At 48.1% G+C, this 18,894-nt stretch overlaps 6 protein-coding genes across 6 annotated transcripts; 2 read left to right on the top strand and 4 right to left on the bottom strand.

The window, feature by feature from the left end:
* Positions 1 to 664: 664 nt before the first annotated feature.
* Positions 665 to 4,091, bottom strand: CNBC4530 (hypothetical protein; the record flags this gene model as incomplete). The annotated part of the gene is made up of 24 exons (XM_771305.1): positions 665 to 914; positions 952 to 976; positions 1,038 to 1,156; positions 1,212 to 1,306; positions 1,375 to 1,390; positions 1,441 to 1,460; positions 1,516 to 1,528; positions 1,590 to 1,612; positions 1,665 to 1,757; positions 1,810 to 1,835; positions 1,888 to 1,906; positions 1,968 to 2,232; positions 2,287 to 2,318; positions 2,370 to 2,645; positions 2,682 to 2,809; positions 2,857 to 2,865; positions 2,930 to 3,163; positions 3,219 to 3,287; positions 3,341 to 3,414; positions 3,462 to 3,502; positions 3,561 to 3,571; positions 3,637 to 3,705; positions 3,758 to 3,843; positions 3,931 to 4,091. The coding sequence occupies 24 exons, from the start codon at positions 4,089 to 4,091 to the stop codon at positions 665 to 667; spliced, it is 2,154 nt and encodes a 717-aa protein (XP_776398.1).
* A 755-nt stretch (positions 4,092 to 4,846) lies between these two features.
* CNBC4520 (hypothetical protein) lies at positions 4,847 to 7,138 on the bottom strand (the record flags this gene model as incomplete). The annotated part of the gene is made up of 8 exons (XM_771304.1): positions 4,847 to 5,059; positions 5,112 to 5,414; positions 5,467 to 5,574; positions 5,639 to 5,893; positions 5,945 to 6,148; positions 6,197 to 6,328; positions 6,379 to 6,522; positions 6,578 to 7,138. The coding sequence occupies 8 exons, from the start codon at positions 7,136 to 7,138 to the stop codon at positions 4,847 to 4,849; spliced, it is 1,920 nt and encodes a 639-aa protein (XP_776397.1).
* Positions 7,139 to 7,312: 174 nt separating this feature from the next.
* CNBC4510 (hypothetical protein) lies at positions 7,313 to 8,040 on the top strand (the record flags this gene model as incomplete). The annotated part of the gene is made up of 4 exons (XM_771303.1): positions 7,313 to 7,610; positions 7,700 to 7,768; positions 7,831 to 7,891; positions 7,968 to 8,040. The coding sequence occupies 4 exons, from the start codon at positions 7,313 to 7,315 to the stop codon at positions 8,038 to 8,040; spliced, it is 501 nt and encodes a 166-aa protein (XP_776396.1).
* A 266-nt stretch (positions 8,041 to 8,306) lies between these two features.
* Positions 8,307 to 10,000, bottom strand: CNBC4500 (hypothetical protein; the record flags this gene model as incomplete). The annotated part of the gene is made up of 11 exons (XM_771302.1): positions 8,307 to 8,521; positions 8,590 to 8,658; positions 8,720 to 8,804; positions 8,877 to 8,963; positions 9,050 to 9,134; positions 9,185 to 9,207; positions 9,281 to 9,434; positions 9,494 to 9,561; positions 9,625 to 9,716; positions 9,777 to 9,871; positions 9,936 to 10,000. The coding sequence occupies 11 exons, from the start codon at positions 9,998 to 10,000 to the stop codon at positions 8,307 to 8,309; spliced, it is 1,038 nt and encodes a 345-aa protein (XP_776395.1).
* A 305-nt stretch (positions 10,001 to 10,305) lies between these two features.
* CNBC4490 (hypothetical protein) lies at positions 10,306 to 12,109 on the top strand (the record flags this gene model as incomplete). Its single annotated transcript, XM_771301.1, has 5 exons — positions 10,306 to 10,341; positions 10,386 to 11,131; positions 11,185 to 11,502; positions 11,556 to 11,771; positions 11,827 to 12,109. 5 exons carry the CDS (start codon positions 10,306 to 10,308, stop codon positions 12,107 to 12,109), a joined length of 1,599 nt encoding a protein of 532 aa, XP_776394.1.
* Positions 12,110 to 12,192: 83 nt separating this feature from the next.
* On the bottom strand, positions 12,193 to 16,340 carry CNBC4480 (hypothetical protein; the record flags this gene model as incomplete). The annotated part of the gene is made up of 3 exons (XM_771300.1): positions 12,193 to 14,030; positions 14,079 to 15,069; positions 15,729 to 16,340. The coding sequence occupies 3 exons, from the start codon at positions 16,338 to 16,340 to the stop codon at positions 12,193 to 12,195; spliced, it is 3,441 nt and encodes a 1,146-aa protein (XP_776393.1).
* Positions 16,341 to 18,894: the final 2,554 nt, after the last annotated feature.

Genomic DNA, 18,894 nt, shown 5'->3' with positions numbered 1-18,894 from the left:
TTGAACAATGGCCTCATTGACCATTTCGAAATTTGGTGTGCCTTCCTAAATGATCCTCAAAAGAACGAAACCATTCGCCCCGTTGTTATCGTCCTCCTCTCTCTCATCCTAAATAAAAGAGGACCTGCATCGCTTAATTACAAACCCCGCTCTTCCCTTCCCCCCGCCCTCCCTACTGACATCTAAAAACCAAACCATTGTTCGTTGCCCGTGATGCAAGTATCAACCGTTATTTTCTCGCATTCGCTCTGAAATGTTATGAAGGGGAGCACTGCTGGGGATGACGGATAGAACACATCAGTCAATCTGATAGTGAAGGATCTGTAGTATAGCAAGAACATCATCGAGTAGGCATTTAGGCCATTTGAATGCAGTGTCGAAACTGCTGATCTCCTATCTACAAATCGTAACAATGATTTTTCTATATTACAAACGGTCGCGACTTGCTTTGCAAGGCTGATGGAGAAGGTGGTTGATGGACGTGGAGGAAGGTAGAACGATTGAATCAGCAGGACCTCATCATCGTATGATTTCGCCATCAGATTTGAGTCCGTCCATTCCTCGGATTCATATCAATATTCTGGCAAAGGGCGATACACGAGCACCGAATGCATATTTTGACATATATTTGTTCTCTTTTCTATCCCTAATAATCTCGTACCTGTTATCTGAACGATTTGGGGATAAGTTGCATCCGTTTGCTAGCCGTGCTAGAGTCAACCATGCCAAATCGGGAGCTACAATCGAGAAGAATGCGGAGGGCGTTTCGAGCTCGGATGCGGGAGATCTCTTGATGGACTTGGAGGACTGGCCTGTGAACAACAGGGGTAGGGGCGTAAGGGTAAGGGAAATGCTTGTGAAGAAGCTCATAACAAGCCAGCGTCACAGCGAATTGGGGCGAAGAGCGAATGACTCTAAAAATCAGCTATGATCAAGATAAATGAGACTTACCGAGCCAGGCCGCCCTTGAATAAAGCTAATATAAACGTCAATGACATTGGAAGATACGCAGTATAGGCAGCTCTCAATAAACTCACTTCGGAGACCCTCTTCTCGGAAGATCTTTGAAAGCCCATCAATAATACCTTTGTATACAGTTTGACCAGCTCGAGCCTGTGATTGCAAGCGAGTCTTTACGACGTCTGCGGGAGTTGTCCTTCATGATACTCTAGTTAGCCCTTATAAAGTAGTGAGATTGAGTATATACCCACAAATAGGCAGCTGGCATACCAGCAATGCCAGCAGCAGCAAGGAGTTCTCCAAAGCTGAGGACTTTCCCATGGTGCCCTTCATGAAACACGTCTTTCTGTTTGCGTAAAGTGCAAGATGAGCACTTGAATAAAGTACTTTGATCACCTTGTCAGGGAAACTTACTTTCAGATGAGCATATCTGCAAGATATATGAGCACTTCTACAAACGTAATAGTAGTTCTTACTTACGAGGTGAAATATATCATAGACTGGATGCGGAGAGAGTTTGTGAGTGAGGCACATTGAAAGATTACGGAAACTTACAAAGGGAATATCTCTGGGAAAATGTTCATAAGTGAATGGCCCTTAGATGAAGTGACTATTTAGAAGGTACTCACCTGGCAAAACAGGCTGTAGCACCCTTCAAACCAAAGTTCAGCTGTGATACAATGGCATTCGATCATGTCATTCACCTTATATAAGCCTATTAGGCCCAACTGCTTGATGACATGGAAGGCTCCTCGAGGCGCTGCCGTGCCTCCTTCAGCTCGTGTGATTTCACCCGCCTATTAACCATTAATGGGTCGCCAAAGCAAGTCTAACCCGAAAAACACATACCATTTGCAAGCGAATTTTGATAATTTCTGTGAAAGCGATCAGTTCATTGATATCACGGACATATTGTCACACGCATACCTAGAGGGTTGGTAACGACCTAGAAAGAGTCAGCGGGGTCTACATAATCTGGAAATCAATGACCATTAGGTTACACTTACAACTTGACAACCACCAGCTGAACCTCCCGCAACGATTTCCATCAAAAGAGGGATTCGTCCCGTCTCAGGGTCGGTCGCCTTCTTCCTGACCAACTCATTGACAGTGAGCTTTATAGCCTTCTCAGGAGCGACGCCGACTAATTGAGGCAGTACACCACGATAGAAAGCTCTGATCCCTCCTTCATTGGTATACACTTTCTTAACACAATCAAACGCGTTACGGTACAATACTTCCCCGACGACAGTGGAACGTTGGTTTTGCAGTCTACAACAAGTTAGTTAACAATTCTAAACACAGTCAAGGGGGGAGATCGCTCACCTTGTCTTCACCAGGTCGATTGGGTAGACAGCCTAGTGCGGACGGATAAGCAGATATCGTCATTTGTATACAATCAAACTAACATAAGCTCCGAGACCGCCTGCAATACCGCCTTGGACGAAATTATACGTTGATTGTGCCGCTTCTGCAAGGAAACTCCCGGATACAGTTGAAGGTTGTTTGATACTAGCAGTTTCAGGGGGTTGCCACTGCAATTTATCAGCAAGTCGCCATTTGATCATATAGGTCCTTACTTTTGCGTCCAAAAGAGCTTGGAAATCAGCTAAAGCAAGCCGTTGACCGGTACCCGCATTCCCTCGACTTGCAAAGTGCCAAATGATGTTGGCCTGCCTGATGAGCTTAACCCCACTGATCAACTTTTACGGGACACTCACCTCCATTGGGGTAAACATGCCATAACGCATGCTTCCAGCGGCCTCATCCAGAAAATCGGAAATATCGATCCTGCCGTCTTTGGACTTTTTTACCGCGTGCTCAATGATGCGCTCAACAGTGTCCATCTCTGTGATACATTAGAAGCGAACCACAATATAATCCTGTTGATCATACCTCGGATGACTAGAAGATAGTAAAAGAAAAAAAACCATTAGATTGACAAACGACAAACAGCGGTCGGACTTACTGTTATGGAAAGCAATGACTTCGGAATAACTGATCCTTCTCCCAGGGTTCAAGGTACATAATGTAGGCAATCTTCCCAGAACTGAGTCTGACAGTTTATGACCAGCAATTTCTACGATGATCCTTTGAAATTCCTCGGGATTAATGTAACCATCACCATCAGCGTCAAAAAAGTGGAAAGCCTGACGAAGCCGTTCGCCCTGGTAACCCTTGATGAGCTGGGTAAACTCATGATCTATTTGCAAACATCATTAGTCTGTGAGAGGAAGAAAAGAGAGATGTGAACATACAGCCGAGAACATGTCTATCTCCTCGTTTCCCCACGTAAAGTTTCATCCAGGCGCAATCGAAATCGAAGGCTGGATGACCTTGTCAATCTCCGTGTGCGTCCAAAACATCTGCATCCACTCACGGATTCCGCTGGCCGCAGTGTTAGCTGATAGAACTGCTTTAAACTCGTCAAAGTCGATGGTTCCCGATGCGTCACTACTGGGATCAGTGGCTTTGTTACACATTATATATCAACACCTTACACGTCAAAAACTTGAAAGGCCAACTGGTAATCGGCGTCCGGCTAAAGCAACGTGGCTGAATGAGCTTGGTACCCCCTACATACTACTTGAGTAACTTACACGTTTGAGAACTAGAATGAGAACACGCGAATAGAATCAGCAGGCCTGGCGTGAGCAGGCAACGAAGAATCCTTACGGGTTTCAAACACCACAAAGTCCTCAAAAGAAACTAAGCCACGACGAGCGCTGTCGGCGACTCGAAACACTATCGAGCTGATTAAAACGTGTATACGGAATTGAATGCTATAGCGGCTCACAATTCGCATATTGTTCTCGCTTGATTTTACTAAACCCCTCATCTGTGGGCGCAATAGCGTCGATGAACTGGGATGGATTGAGAAACCTTTAGTCAACAGTGTGGTCAGCATGGTGTCCCGGTAAAGGAAAGAAAAGCAGCAATCTGTCCCATAGTCTAATACCATGGACTTACTTTTGTCCATCGACCTCTTCTTTAGCAAACTTGTCGAATGTCCGTCGCCAACGGCCGAGCTCGCTTTCAGCCGGCTTAACCGACGATGTGAGGGAACCTGCGGTTGCTTTGAGGGTAGATGAGAGACGACTACTCAAAGGTTCTTGGGGATTTTGTGCCATTGTGGCGTAAGAGGTGCCGGGTTCAAAAGGTAGAATGAAGAGGGATGTATTGCAGAAGATGAAGATAGTAAAGGTTCGAAGCTTCTGTGGTTTGACTGGTATTTGGTAAAAGCCGCGACGATAGGCCCGAAACGGGATACTGTGCAAGCACTCAAACCCTCCCGGAACCCCGGTTCCTCTAGCCGGAGACGGTGTCAATTACCGGCATGGGCCGTTAATGTTACGTAACATTGATAGCGGTGGTAGACGATATGGCTTGTTCTAATAATTACCAACTTATTTACAGTACTGGGCTAGATTTTACTCTCATTTGATTTCATACTATGCAAAAAAGATGGAGAAATAAATTGCTCAGATGAAATGGGACCTCTTTACTGCAAGCGAAGACGACGACGACTGGAACGCAAGTAAGCTCGACACAGGCCCCCTCACGGACATTGGCCCGTCTCCGACGTCTCGTTGCAAACTGGAACGACATCTTGGCTGGACTCGTCGTGCGTGATTCTGGCCATTTCTGACTATTTTCAAGCGGTCATTGTGCGTGCAAACGTAGGTATTAAGACGCGATTGCCCACTGAACGGTACTAAAATAATCAGCTCTTTTTTTCGACAGGATGAACCATGCGACTTTAGATAGTCCGGTTTCATACATAAAGGTCACAAAGTCTATGTTTCATCTCCAATCCGGTCGTGCTTGTCCTTTGTGCACAGCTCTGACATGACTGATATCAAACCTTTTAAAATAGTACATGAAATCAATCGGCCGGCCGGTGCTTCATTTCCTTGAGTGCCTTTTTCAGGTCTTCAAGGGGAATTTGACCAAGTGGCGTGGTTTTAATCACGTTGAGACTCGAGTCAACCCTCTCGTCGTATTTCTCAAGCTGAGTGTCAATCTTTTTGATCATGGCTCTAACACGCTTGGAAACTGCAACCGTCGGGCTGGCGCCTTCTTGCCTCTCCTTCGACTCCTGTGATACAGTGATCAGTTTTACGAGGTCTCCCTTTATCTCTGGAACTTACGGCCTCGGACAACAGGTTATCCTCGAGAAGGGACTTCAACTCGTCTCTCTCTTTCATGATACTAGACCTGGCAGTCAAGACCGACAAAGCTTCGGCAATTTCGGACAATTGTTCCTCTGACATCCGGGCGTCCTTCTGGTCGGGAGCCGGTTGTACAGACTCTTCCACTTGCTCCTTCGAGGTTTCTTCTTCCTTGGCAGCAGGGGATACCTCGACCGCCTTGTCCGCCTCTTCTTGCTCCCGCCTTGCGGTTTCCTCTGCTTCTTTCTTCTCCTGTTCTTCTTTTAGAGCGTCTTGCTCCTCCTATGATCTGAATTAGCTCGATCGCACACTTTAGTAACGGCCTATATCGTACCTTTTCTTGCTCAGCTTCATCCTCAATCAGTTCTTGCTGCTGTTGCAGGACCTCAAGCTTTTGCTTGTAAGAGGCTTCGTCCAAAACATGGAGTTCAGCCTCATTCAACTAGAAGGGATTGAAACTGTCAGCGGGAACAACCCTTGTCGTGTGATGTAACTGAGGGACGTACCAAGTTCTCCGGCAAGCTGCTCAAGGTAATGACCAAACTCTCCATGATGTCGTCTCCTTTCTGCTCAAAGTTGAATGCTCGACTCAGGACAAGCAGCACACCAGATATACCATTGATATAATGGAGCTCAATCCATTTCTCCAGCTCTTCGCGCAAGCGTGCTGGAGAGACACCTAGGAAACGAATACCACGAGACTGGCAGGCATGTTGCAGTTCTTTGGTGGAAAGAGAGTCAACGCCTTCGGCATGGATCATCTATGTTGGAATTAGCCGATAGGGCAGTGGACTGAGACATCGTATACCTACCATATCGTCAACTCGGAATTTTTCGAGCTTGCTACGAATTTGGTGTTTCAAAAAGTTATCAGTACCGAACGCGTTGATGTTCATGTACCGACACATCGAAACAAGCTGGGAACGAGAAAGGTTATCAAGGGTGATGTCATCATGGAAGAGTTTGGCAACTCGAACGACATCAGTCTGGTTGGGGGTCTCCCCAGTGGATCGAACCTGCACGCCTGTCATTCAAGGAATCATATCATGGTAAAGGCCACTTGCCTTTCGGAAGAACTCCTTGAACTCGTCACTCCGCACAACGCTGTCCGCCTTTAGTCCTGATTCCCTGACGGTTTCTTGCAGGAACTTGGCCATTTCTATTCGCACTCGCAGCAGCTTTCTCTGTTTTTCATTCTGAGACTGAAAGTCAGCGACTTGCATGGTCAAAGATCCTTTGCACCCACCGCGGCAAACTCCCCTTCAAATGTGCTGGGAAGCATATTAGGGAAGAGCTTGAGAGCAACAGGAAGCAGAAGCTCCATGAAAGGCACCACTAAGAACACGGAGAACGGGAGGAGCCGCAACAGATCTATGGTTGTTCGTCGCAGCTGCACAGAGAATAGTCAGTGCCCAGACCAGGGATCAGCCAGGCGCCACATTTACCTGTCTTCTTTCTCGCCTAGTAAGGGTACCACCGTTCAATACCTTCCACTGGAGCTTTCCGCTGATCTTGATTTCCTGTCCCAGCAGCTTTGTCCCTGCCCAGTAATGCGCGGCTTCCTTTTTGACGCTGGCCCATACGCGGGCAGGCAAAGGTCCCGTGGGCTTCTTCTTCTCATCCTTCTTCTCCAACGCCTTTTCGTGGGCGGCAGCAAGGTCGGTGACCTTTGGCGGAAGACTGCCCTGCGGGGCCGGGGGAAGAGGGGGCGGGGTGCCGATGGCAGGTTCTGCCGAGTTGATGCGATGTGCGGCGGGGGCCGGCGAGTGGACAGGAGGGGGGTACGGCGGAGGGGGCGAGGATGGCTGGGGCTGTGTGGAGACAAAGCGCAGGGAGGCGAGCGGGATCAACTGTGGGAGCCGGGCTCGCGTGGCGAGGGGGATGGGGGCGGAGGCGGTGAAGGCTTGGGGGGAGCGGATGTATGCGCGGAGGGGGAGAGGGGCGCCCCTCAGCAGGGCGTGGGGCGGGGGAAGCCTAGCGTAGGTGACGGTAGTGCCGGCGGACATGTGGGATGGAGACGATCGAAAGGGACGCGGCGATCAAATGGAATGGTAAGTGATGGAAAAACGGAAGAAAACAGAAACAACACGCCGCGCGGCCACCGCCGAACGCCGTTCTGCCGCGCGGGTGACAAGTGCGCCCGAGCCACTGCACGCATCCTCCCCCACTCCGCCGCCCCCATGTCCCTCAGCAACCCCCTCAACCTCCTCCTCGTCCCCCCCCTCCTCTTCCTCGCCTACCGCATCCTCGTCCCGCCTCCACCGCACACCCCGCCAGAGTACAACTCGCTCCCCGCAGAGCATCCGCACGTCATATGTCACTCAACATTCACTCCTGCACAGCTTGCCCAGTATGACGGCACCAACGGCGATCGCATACTCCTCGCCATCATGAGGGTCGCTCCCGACGGAAAAATAGATCCAAACGGCGAACGGACGGTTTTTGATGTCACGGCTGGCAGGACATTCTATGGACCTGGTACGTAGTACGTAGATGTGCTACGATTAATGAGCTGACGTTTTTCTTTTCCTTCTTGTTTTATTCTCCTGCCATGGCGTGGAATTAAGATGGTGTCTATGGTAACTTTGCTGGGCGAGATGCGTCTCGAGGCATGGCCAAACAGTCTTTTGAGCCAGGCAAGTGTGGTCTGTCGTCCAAGAGTAGTACCGTCACGCTTATGGCAATCTCCATTTTTTAGAAGTCCTCACCTCCATCGACGAACCTCTTGACGATCTTTCTGATCTCACGCCTTCTGAAATGTGAGTTATCATATTCTCCAAAATCAGTGCGTTTGCTATTGGATGGAACTAAATTCATCACGAAACTTTCTTACAGTGAGAACATGCGGGGGTGGCATCAACATTTCGAAGGTAAATACATTGTCTGCGGTGAATTGGTGAATGGATAAGAGCGTGTAAGTCTCTTCAAGTCTTGAAAATTATTTCGCCAAGCATACTGACGACAACCGTTATAAAAGCAGTCTAGGGTGCGCTTTTTTGTTGTACATCTGTGGAAGATGAAACATTCGAGTCGAGATGTGATTGTTCTAGAGTCAGCCAATGAATGATAAAATGAAAGGAGCAGCTTTCCGCTAGAAAAGGAATCCATTGGAATGCTTTAAAGAATGTTTTAATCACGTTTGCTGTGCATGCATCTATGAATGGGATAGGCAAATCACGTCTCCTTGACTTTATAAATGTCAGAGAGCCGCATGTGTACGTACGCACCAGCAGTCATAGTTTCGTATTTAGCTGGCCTGTCTGCAGTCACACAGGTATCGGGCGGGATAAGAGGGACATCGTGATCGCAACCAAAGAAGAATGGGATGGAATACCGATCCTTGGATAGCGCGGGAAGAACACGGTGTCTGGTTGACACAAAAATATCATCTTGGATGGGAAACACCGACGCTTCAATGAGACATTCCAAATGTTTGTATCAAGGAAAAACTACTCACTGGTCCAACGGGCAAACTGATCACCAATGTTGATCACAAATGTGTCAGGCATGTATGGCGCATCAACCCCTTTAATGTAAAAGTGAGAGTTTAGCTATATCTGATGCGAAATAATTTACGTTCCACTCACATTGGCCTTTTCGATTTTGCACTTGCAAAGCGGACGGAACGTCATCCTGCCTCAGAATAGTAAAGCATTCAAAATCTGTGTGTGCCTTAAACCAAAAACATGCCCATCAGAATTGTCCATGCGCAAAAAAAGAAAAAAAAGAAAAAAGCAGACATACTCCAATGCCGGGCATCAGCTCATCAACTTGTCGCTCGCCTAAAGCGGGGTAGAACAAGATGCGCATAATGGCGGCCGGGTGCTCTATCTGAAGACGAGTTCATGACAAAACGTCAATGTCAGCGCGATCAAAGCCAACCCCCCAGTAAGTCACCCGGTGATATCCAGACCGACCTTGTCGCTAAAAAAGTCCTCGGGCAAGTCGAGTGCCAGCGCAAAAAGGGGGAAGAGCGATTGTCCAAGTCCAAGTACTTCTTTGCTGTTATACTTTGGTTAGAGGAGATTATAGTATATCTAGAGGTAACCGACTAGTAGTCCAAATTAGCTTGTTTCTACATGTATGGCAATTAGCGCTCAGAAAAAAAAAACCACAATTACTCCACGTTGCAAACAAGCTAAACTCACAAAAACGTCCGCGCCTTGCCAATCTTTCTTGTCTGGCCAGAGATTCTCTGAATGCCTCAGTTCACCCTCCTTTACGTCCTGGATGAAAGCAGATGCATCGACAGAGGGATCAAGTCCCATGTTGAAGGCCTCGTGCATATCACCTTTATTCTTGCTATCATTGCCGTGATAAGTTTCCTTTGAGAAAATTTACATGAGAACAAAGAGACATACGGGTCATTGTTTTCAGACAACAGACCCATGTAACCCCTGAAATTACCGCCCGATTTGGAGATATCGACCTTTGAATATTCTTGAATCAGCATTTACTCTTGTGCTCCGATCGTAAAAAGCCGAATGCGTACAGATTTCTTGAGCCCATCAGGCTGATTAAAGAATTCTTTGCTTTGCTCAAACGTCCGATCAACAACTTGCAACGGGACTCCATGGTTTTTGACTATAGCAGCAAATCGTCAGGTTTTGAGCCATGCTAATGGACTCGGGCAAATGAACTTGCCGTAGAAGAAACCGGCATTCAGACATGCATTCCGGATCTCGGCAGCGACGGCCTTGCGTTTTTGCAAAGAAGGCGACTGAGCGTCCGAAAGATCACTGTCGGGGAGACCCCCGTACGTAAGTGGAAAATGACTTGGATGTGTGATGAGATGGGACGTACATGACTGGAATTGAGGTAAAGTCCTGCGATGCAAGGGAGTTGGAGAGGTCCGCGAGGTTGACCATTGTGGTGGAAAAGGCAGCAGTGCTTGGAAAAGATGCAGAGCTGATTGGAGTGTGTCCAAGTACGGTTTATAAAATAGATAAAATAGATAAGCGCGAAGGGGTCAATTTTCGCCGCGGATCTTCGCTTTGACGGTCGATATCAGGCTCACTTTCGGGATCTACTCGGGAGATCCGGACCTGCCCACGTGGAGATGGCGCCAAGGTCACAAGATTACGTAATTGAGATGGCCGGAGGGCGGGGTATGTATGGCACCGGCTGCGTGTTGCTCATTCACAAGCCTCGATTGCGCCCCGCCTCCGGGACCATGCCCCCCGCCCAGCTCTGCCAGAGATGTAACCAGGTATGTCCGCCTCCCCCCCGCCCCCGCGGCGCTCACCCCCGCAGCCTATGCAACTCGACCCCTCCGTCGCAGAAATTACTCCCGCCCAGTACTCCCTCATAGTCTCATCTCTCCCTCCGCCCTCCCCCGCCACGTCCTCTTCGTCTTCCACACCGCGGGATCTAACGCATAAACTCGCCGATTTGCCGCCGTTTACGAGAGAGGCCGCAAAGATATGGCGCGACGCAAATGATCCGCCTCTCTCAGGCGACAGCTCAATCCAAACCGGCCTCAGAAGCGTGGCCGAGAGCTTTATCTTACTCTCAGACTCCGCGCTGCATCCTAAATCATCCAAATCACCCAGCAAATCCCTGCCTCCGCACGATCTCGATCTCTCTGCGCAACTACATCAAATCCTCTCGTCAAATACACCAGTTTCTCATCCGTTATGTACCGAGTGCACCGCCTTGTTGACCGCCGAGTTCCAGAGGATGGCTGAAGAGTTGGGCAAAGAGCGTGATGCGTATATTTGGTTTGAGCAAGCAATCCGGAAGAACAAGGAATTGTTAGAGACTGCTGAGAGCTCAAGGAGGACTGTCAGCACAAGACATGTTGATGGCTTAGCAAAGTACGATGTGGAAGGCACAGAGGAGGAATGGGGTGCCCTTCGAAAAAGAAAAGAGCAGCTTGAAATCGAAGAAGAACAGTTGAAACGGCTGCTAGAATCGACGGAGAAAGAACTCGAAGCTGTCCTTGAAGAGGAACGGCTGGTAGAGCTGGAAGCAAAAGCGGTCGAGCAGGAGGAAAACGAGTCAGTATATCGTGAACCATCTTGTGTAACGGACGTTTTGACATGTGCAGCAGTTTCTTGACGTCCCATTCTGCCCTTTCAATTCACCTGACGCAACTAGCATCGACTCTCAACACCGCTCATACATCTCTCCTCTTATCCCGTTCTCTTTTAGCTCACCTAGAATCTACAAACGTCTATAACGATGCTTTCCACATAGGCCATGTTCCTCTTTTACCCCTCGCTTCTTCTAGTATTACGGTGGGGACCATTAATGGGTTGAGGTTGGGTGGCAGACCCGTTGTGGAGTGGGATGAGATCAATGCGGCCTGGGGATTGGCGGCGCTCTGTCTTCACAGAATCGCCGAAAAGGTCGGATGTGTCTTTGAAACGTTTGTTCGAAGCGTCTCTAAAAGATGTTATAATCGCTCATGGTGTACTCTAGTTATAAAATTGTCCCTTTAGGCTCTTATTCTCGCGTGGAAGAGCTCCCACCTTCAAAGTCAACTTACGAATTATACGCCTCTTCAGATATGACGCCAGCACGTCTCTTGCAAAATCGTAGATTTAACCATGCGATGGTGGCATTTCTTGAATGTCTGCGACAACTCTTAGAGTTTGGAAAAAAGCATGGAAAACAGTGGGCTCAGGCTAACATCGAGTGAGACACTTTAGAGTAAGGCTGGACAGGAAATAAAATGCTGACTATTGGTCAGTATCTGCAAAGACAAGATATCAAATCATTCCATTCGCTTACCAGGTATTTCTTCCATGCCTCTCGGGTTGCCCTCGATGGCAATAATGAGCCTAGCTGGGAACGGCCCTAATCACCCTGGTACCAATGGGTCGAACGGGAAGAGTCAAAGCGGCAGCAGCACTGGAGATTCAACGGCTGAAGAAGGTTGGACACGGGCTTGTAGAACGGTGCTAGGAGTGCTGAAGAGGGTGCTCATTATGGAAAGTGAAACAGATCGCGGCAATATAAATGAACAGAGCTAGCTTCCATTGGTTTAGATTTACATCTATCATTTGTAATAATAATACTAAGCATATATGAAAACATAGTGACGAGTATGTATGCCCTAAGCTTTCACCGAGTTCATAATTAGCTCCTTGTCCAAGCCTTCCATCTGGACCTTTTTCTTCCACTCATGCAATTTCACCTCACACTGCTTCATATATTCTAAAAGAGTTGGCAAATTATCTGGAGTTAGCGCGACAACCACGTTGCCTTCGCTGTCTTCCCGTTGTCCCATCATGGGCGTACTTGAAACTTGGGTTGTATTGGAAATACCGGAAAATACAGGCGAGATGAAATCCTTGATATCCCCCCCCTCCGCTTTACGCTCCGGCCATCCTAGTCCAGTTGCTCGGGTTTTCTTACTCGGTTTGAGAGTCATTTCTTCCTCAACCCCCAGTTGCTTCACCGTGGCGCTCGTCTCTGTTGGGGGCTTTGAACGTATATACGTACCCGGCAGAGGGTCACCAATCAAAATAAGACCTCGTCCATCCACAGAGAGCTCATCATGACCTTTGAACGAGCCCACCTTAGCAGCTTTGGCTTCCGCACTATCGTTGTCCACTTTCTCCCCCCTTTCGGGCCTATCCTTAGCCTCGCTGACTTGCCCAAAGGTCCGCCGCATGCTGTCACTCTTTCTCAATGCCGGTGACGAATTTTTAGTCGATGATGGGGCCGGAGAACCCGAGTTCAGGCTGATGAGTTCGCTCCAGTTGCCTGAGCTGGTGCGAAATATATTCCGTATACTAGGTCTTTTGGGTTCTAAGCGAGGATTTTGAGTGGACTTGGAAAGCACGCTCGGGGAAGCTGTTGATGGAATCTGCCGAACTCGAGAAGATGACTTGGATCGAGATTTATCTGGCATGAGGGCTTGTTTGGAAGATGACGGTTCAATTTGCAAATTGCGTACCGAAATTGAGTTATGAGAAACCTCACATGAATGTCCCGTCGGTGAGGCAGATCGGAAAGACAACGGATGTTCGAGAAGCGCAGAGCCCTCGGTTGCTGTGGAAGGGTTTGTGGCTGACGACCTGGAGCGAATAACCGCTGCTATATCCTCCACCCCCTGAGCTTGGGATTTGATTGTTGTCAGGGAAAGATTTTGTTCGTCGGCCTTGCCTGTTGACCTCTCCATTCTGAGTGAACGCAAGAATTCTTTCAACCCTGCAAGACCAACCTTGCTTGTATGTCGCCTCCTCGATTTGATCGTTGCATTAAGGGGTTCAGCGCGACGTTCTTGAAGCAGATCGACGCCAATTGGGAGGTCATTTTGGCTTTTCGGGGCCATGGATGTTATTGCTTTTGACGCATTGCCCCCTTTTTTGGTCTTTGTTGCGTTGACGGCTTCGTAATCAGCCCGCTGGGTGCTTTCTTGATGTCCAGTCATATCAACGCCTTTACTGCTTTCGGACACCGGGGTTCTCAACATGGTTCTCAGCACTTCCAGCTGTCTCTTTGAAAGATTCTGCCGGCCTGTAGAGGCCCGCCAGTGTTCGGGGGGCGGGGATGCTCTCGGGGGACTCCTTAGAGATGGGAGATGTTCAACCGTTTCGGGAAGAGAGATATTGCGATGGCCTGACGCCATCAACCCTCCTTCAGATGGCACCGAAGACATCTCAGTGGAAGTAATTGAGCCTGAAACATGTCTCGGAGCGTCCTCTGCTATCCTAGCTTCCTCCGTCGCCAAAGTAACTCTTCTCTCACGCTTAGAGCCATCTATAGGTCCGTGCGAGTTGTCATCTCTACCAGTAGACCCGACTTCAACAAGCACAATGGCCATTTCCCACCACTGGGCAAATTCAGCATGTAGAGCATCAAATCTGAGGGAATCAGGAGACGATGATTTGTGGCTATGAAGCTGATTAGACAAAGAAGCATGTGCAGCGATGAGGGATTTGAGAGCTACCTTCAATCAGCAAAAGATGAAAGGATGTGCTAGATGACACTCACATTCAACACCTCTGGCAAACATTTTGATAGCTCCAATTCCTTCTTTGACTTCCCTCTGTTTTTCCATTACATTTCTTGGTATAACAAAGTCATTCCAACTCTGTCTTCTCCTGTTTTTATCCTCTCGTCGTTTACTCTCAGGTCTAATCAGAGAGCTTCCATTTATACTTGGTCCTATATGTTGAAATTCCGACTCAAGAGGAAAATCTTGATCCCACTGTTCAGATGGAGATGACCTACGATCTTGCCTTGTGCCGCAATTTTTAGTACATTCCGACCCCATGGCCTGTTTAACAAGTTCATCGTCTGCCAACTTCGTGACATCTTCTTTCACTGGCGATCCCATTACCGTACCCAAGCGTGCCTCCTCTTCCGCTCTGGACTGATCAAACACTGCTCCAGTAGGTTTCACTTCCTGCAGGGTCAAAGAGGCAGAAGAGCTTGAAGGCTGCGCTCCAAATTTCCAGCCACCTGATATACGTCTTCCGTGCTTTTTCGAAATCGAGCCTAATCTTCTGACAGTGGAGGTAAAGCTAGCCCCAGAGCTCCCAGCACCTGTGTGACCATTGCCCGATGTTTTACGGCCAAACCGAACTAACGTAGGATGTGCGGTAACGGCGTTCAGATTGTCGGGAGAGCCAGCAGTTGGGCAATCTCCTGTTGTGTATGGCCGTGTATTAGCCATCGCCACGGCTTCATTGTCATTTCTTAGTTTCTCTGCCATCTCTACAGATGAAGCAGGAAAAAAGGAATGTGGCTCCTTTACTCGCTTTCGAGGAGCCTTAACATCTATTATCTTTGCTTCCGAAGGGCTCTCACTCCTCATACTAAAGCAGATTGAAGCATTACCTCCTGGAGTTTGACCAGGAGCCATAATATGAAGGGACGAGGACTCTGGTAATGGATGCTCCGGGATATGCAATGATTTACGGGCACGACGATACGGGGATCCGAGAGAAGGGGAAGGAAGATGAAAGCCGCGAGAGTAAGACTGAGGTTCATCAGGTGTCTTAAAACTGTTTCGGCAGTCCGACAATGGAGAATCTTCACCGTCAATCGCCACTTCTCTCCAGGCATTGTTCCCCGGATGGATGTAAGGTATGGGTAACGCCCCCTCCTTCGTGCCCATTTTCGCCTCTGCCAAACTATTTGATGGACATTGGAGCGTAGATGAGATTGGAGATATCGTGTTGTGTTGCATTTGGGAACGCATAGACGAAGTTGTGGTGGGTGAGCGGGAGTTGAGGTTGATGGGCAGGGGGGGTAGAGGAGGCTCAGGGGACGAGCGAGCTGATACGTCAACTTCTGCAAAGAAAGTCCCGACGGAAGATGACCGGCGGCGCATTGGAGTCGCAGTGTGGTCTATGGGCACATGATTAGCCTAGGAATGCTCTTGAATGAAATCATACCTTTATTGGAAGCTGGGTTTCCTGAAAACCTATTCCAAAAGCGTTTTCCGTGCTCTTTTCCTACAATATTGTCCGAGGAAGGAAGCAGAGGCACTTGTGGTCTTGGTTTTGTTCGGCTTTTCTTTCGCAATAAGTCGGTGACGCCTGATGCAACTTTCTCAGAGAGGAATTGTGGTGGCGTCGGCTCCCCAGAAGCACTCCTTGGGATATCCGTTGTTGAAGGAGGGGTGCACGGATACACGAGATCTGGGCAAGTGGCAGATCGGTGTAAAGAACAAGACAGCGAAGTGGCCGAATCGTTTTGTCGTAATGATCGTGAAGAATGGCTAGACGGAATTGGGATAAACGACGCTGAAGGACATCGCTTAGTGAGCTTCTTGGGTGCTACATCTCCGTTTATCGCTGTCGTAGATCCGGCCCTCGAGCGAAAGCCTCGTCCATGTCTTTGTGGCAAGTATGCGTTAGACCGCGTAGATAAGAGTGGTGGAGAAACTGGGTCGGGGTTTGATGATGAAGGTTTTGTCTTTGATGGGAATGAGGTAAAATCGCTGGGGTAAGAAGGAGAATGTCTTGGGGATTGGGGGCACGGTGTGTGTAGCGGTGCTGTAATCTTAGGGCAGCTTGGGGCGCCAGAGCGGCCAGGTTTAGTCGGTGATAACGACAATGATTTTGGGCGTACGGAAGAGGGAATATCCCCGTTCCTATCATACATGTTTTGATATTTATTCTCCTTCAAGGTGGCCGTCGAGTTGTTGTAGTCTTTTGGAAAGGACAAGGAGAACTCGAAGTCATCATCCCAGTTTTCCGCCTGGGATATGGCAGCTTGTCCCTTCAAAAGCGATAAAGGGCCCATATCGTCCAGCTTGCGAAAAACGCCTGATATGATGGGAGGGGTCCCCAGGATGTTCTCGAGTTGGAGGGCTGGGGCGGACGCAGAGGAATGGGAGTCCCAAGTGAAGTTTTCTTCACTGTCGTGTACGGGTTACAAGAGGCATGGTATGTCGTCCGGCACCGTGATCAGCAGTATTATTATTAAGGACAAAATCAAGCCAGAATGAGCAGTAAAAACAATTACGTCGCCACACGCGTCGCGCGCACGACCTCCCCCAGGCAGCCAAACAAGCACTGAAGACACACAAGCCTCAGCACTCGCGGCAGCGGGGCAGCGGCTACCCATACATCTGATATCTACCCCTCGCTGCACTCCTAATTTTGAGCGCCAACTTGATTTCATATATGTCATCTTAAACATTAAACTCCAGAACAAGTTCTTCAGAATGTACTCGCACCTTCAAACTATACATATTGCATGTATCTTAAAGAATCCCTGGCTCCTCCTCAAAATAGCAAAATAGGCACCTCTTTCACCTCCAAAGTAATACTTATAAACCTTAATAAAAACGCCCCTATAAGCAAGGCTATTAGCCATTTTCATTGGAAGATTGCATAGCAATCTGACCGATTGCATTTTCTTCTTTCTCACCGTCTGCAGGACTCATATTGGCCAACTGCATGCATATTTTTATATCAATCGGTAGCTACGGGGTGTCCGAGTCGGATAGTTCATTGCAAAAAAATTGTTCAGAGGGTGCATATCTACCACATATATAGGGGCCTTCTTTCCATAGTAAACCGGAAGGCAGATTTGATTCCGTCGAATGAGATATGCGGAGAAGAGGAACGAACGAACGAACGAGCGCCGACATTTAGCATATTTTACATCCTGCTTCCTTCGTCTGTCATGGCTTCATTGACAATCTTCTACACAGACATGTCCTTGGCAGTAGTAAATTAGTAAATAGTAAGCGCCTCCTATTCTTTTGGCTGGCTTATCATGTTCAGGAAGTACTATCATCATCTCTGACTCTGTCGTCATTTGGCCATCATGAACGTGTGACTTGAGCACGATTGTTTGTTCACAAAGCTAATTGCATTAGCAACCACATTGGATGTGACAGAGTGCTTGAGCAGAGGCGCCAGCAAGGATAGGCGGTGGAGAAGTTGACATCGGACACTTCAGACTGTAGTAATATGTCGTCGGCCTTTGAGGGTAAGACGAGAGACTTGGCATATCTTATATCTTACATCTTATAGGACTCCAAGGGGTAATTCGAGCTCGGACGGGTACGATTAAAGGGATGGACTACTCTGATTCAAACGTTCTTTACTCCACTTGATCAGCCTTTATTTGCGGACAATCTTAATGCTGGATACGACAACTGTTCGCATAAATGTCTACCTGCAGAAAGTACAGTACCATCACCTGGTACTCAGATCCGATAATTGGTGATTTTAATCTGATATCCCGTTATATGTGCTTGAGCAATAATGCCAGACAATCTCAAGATAAAATCATGCGATCGAGTCCAGAAGACCATTTGGTAATCGATAGTAAGGTGCCAACTGAATCTTGTGCAGCGGAACAAGAAAAGAATAGGGTGCGCTCGGCAAGTGTCAAAAGCGTGAATGAAATCAGTTCCGAAACCATGCTTAATAGCAATATCTACTCTCTTAGCTCTTCCGTGCATCTGGATGTGTTCATCATAGTCATATACGAAAGTGTCAAAGTCAACGTCTTAATAGCAGATAGAAGGAAGAAGTAAGAAGTCCAGTTATTAGATCGTTGTCCGTGTTCTCTGTGCCATCTTCCAAACTTGAAACTCTCATCGTTTGAACAGTGCCCTTCCTTGGCTGAGGTGGCCCCCATGTGCTTTTTGTTTGTTGGGAGGTTTATCTCACTGACTCTCAGCTCATGCCTTGATATTTCACTCCTGCACTTGGGCACTGCTGTTGTCTTCTTCCTTTTGACATGATGCAGAGGAGGGGGACTTTCAGTCGTTGGTTCGAAATGAACCTTCTTATCAATGAAAGCGTTTATGACCTGGTTTCTCTTTGGATTCTCCATCATGGCTTACAGTCTCATAGGTTCAACACAACCATCTGTAATGCGGCCAGACAGAATATCCAAAGTTCAGGCTTACCCATCATTGATTTATCTTTTTTACCCTCTAGCTTTTCTTCTAGAAGAAATGGCGAAGATTCTGCTTTGTGTCCACGCTCGCCACCTGATCCGGGACGCTATTGAAAAGTAGAAAACAAAAAAGGCAAAGGTTGGAAAGGATGTTGCAACTTTATGGGTTTGAACAGATGCAAACGCAAAAGCCATGCCAACAAGGGCGAGCTAAAAAAACGACTGACGTACTGAACGACATTCGCAGACTTTAGCACTTCACATAGTTCTACCTGATAAGAGCCATAAGCACACATCATACTAGCCTCTAATCTCTGGCTACTCAATCCAGATCTTCATCGCCACCTGAAGATGGAGAAACGCTGGGTTGCCGGGGGATTTGCAACTGTCGGGAATGATTATGTATAGTAGTAGTAGCTCCTACTGCAAAGGCGAC

Source organism: Cryptococcus neoformans, chromosome 3 (assembly GCF_000149385.1).
Source record: "Cryptococcus neoformans var. neoformans B-3501A chromosome 3, whole genome shotgun sequence".
Lineage (NCBI taxonomy): Eukaryota > Fungi > Basidiomycota > Tremellomycetes > Tremellales > Cryptococcaceae > Cryptococcus > Cryptococcus deneoformans.
This window is presented reverse-complemented; position numbering and strand designations above follow the sequence as displayed.